The sequence below is a fragment of the Henckelia pumila genome, chromosome 2 (assembly GCF_033568475.1).
Source record: "Henckelia pumila isolate YLH828 chromosome 2, ASM3356847v2, whole genome shotgun sequence".
Taxonomy (NCBI): Eukaryota; Viridiplantae; Streptophyta; class Magnoliopsida; order Lamiales; family Gesneriaceae; genus Henckelia; species Henckelia pumila.
Window position 1 is genome coordinate 79,097,513 of NC_133121.1, and position 1,506 is coordinate 79,099,018.

General features: G+C 38.6%; 1 protein-coding gene across 1 annotated transcript; it reads left to right on the forward strand.

Moving 5' to 3' along the window:
* The first annotated feature begins 488 nt into the window (after positions 1-488).
* On the forward strand, positions 489-956 carry LOC140877776 (mitochondrial uncoupling protein 4-like). The gene has a single exon (XM_073281352.1). The coding sequence runs from the start codon at positions 489-491 to the stop codon at positions 954-956; it is 468 nt and encodes a 155-aa protein (XP_073137453.1).
* The last annotated feature ends 550 nt before the right edge of the window (positions 957-1,506 follow it).

A 1,506-nucleotide genomic window follows, 5' to 3' on the forward strand; every position in this document is an offset into this window, starting at 1 on the left:
TTGTCCAGATGGTGAAGGATCTCTGAAGAACAATGTTGAATTCTCTTGTTATTATTAAGTCATTTGATTTTAGTGTACTTGGTTTGTTGATAAGTTATGAGAAGGTAGTTTGTTGATATATTACGAGAAGGTTTGTATGAATTCTACGTACCTAAACATTGGTTGTTAATAAATTGTTATTTCGATTGAGTACTTCGATAAATGGCAATAGTTTATAATTTTTAGAATTTTGAGTTGTTTTTAAATATTGAATTTGTGATGTTTTTAAAAATATTAAAATATGATATTTATAATTTATAAATGACCTAAAAAATTGTAATGCATTTACATATATGAAAAGATGACATTTATAAATGTCATTACAAATCTTATAGTGTATATATATATATATATATAGGATTGTTCCCCTGCACCCTAGTGTGCAGGGCGCCACCACTTTTTTTTTTTAAAAAAAAAAATTGCGCTTAAAGTTGGGCCCAATTTATGAAATGAAGCTTCGTCTTCCTCAATACAGAGAAAACTCCATCTCTGTTCCCAACCATCTTCACAATCATCATCTTGGCCATCTCCTCGGCCGTTCAAAATTTCTGCCCAGCTTTGGCCTTCGCCTCCGCCTCCGCTTCCGCCTCCACCTCCGGGCACCATATCCATCTACCATCGCCTCAGTCGCCGCCAGTGTTGAAACCGTTGCCATGGGGCTCCGGATCATAGCAGGACGGCGCAGCGGCCTTTTTCTCCGGCGTGTCCGCCACCCTTCTCCAACAGAACCTCTACTCGACCACCAAATGGGATTCTACGACGTGCTCAATAAGAAATGGACAGACCCCAACACCAACAATCTATTTGTGGCTAGCAAGGTCACCGCCGGCCTCGTGTTCGGTGCCGTTGGTGCCACGGTGGGGAACCCCGCCGACATGGCCATGGTCTGGATAGAGGCCGACGGCCGGCCGGCTTAGAAAAACTTTAAAAAAGAAGAAAAGGGGTTTCTGAAATCCCGAGTAAAAAAAACAGAAAGAAAAAGGTGACATGGGCCAAGAAGCTGAAGAAGCGTGAGGCAAAGAAGAAGAAGAATCATCCCCAGCATGAGTTCTCAGAGTACGACACAATTTATTTTTAAAAAAGAAGAAAATACACCTGGCGCCCAAGGGTGCAGGGGAACAAAATCGTGTGTATATATATATATATATGAAAAGATGACATTTATAAATGTCTTTACAAATCTTATGGTGAGACTCTTTTTGTCATTATAACAATTATTCATGACATTAGTGGTGTGACTATTTTTATGCTATAGTGACACTAGGAAATGTCACAAAACTTTAGAAGACATCACTATACATGACATTTTAATTTAATATCACTATATCAAAAGTGTCAGGATAAGTAGTATACGATGACACTTTTAAATGCCATTAAAAGCATATATTCTTGTAGTGACATCAGTCTTAATTCTGCTGGTAGACTTTTCCTTACTTATCTGATGCCGAAAAGCCAGAGCATAACAGT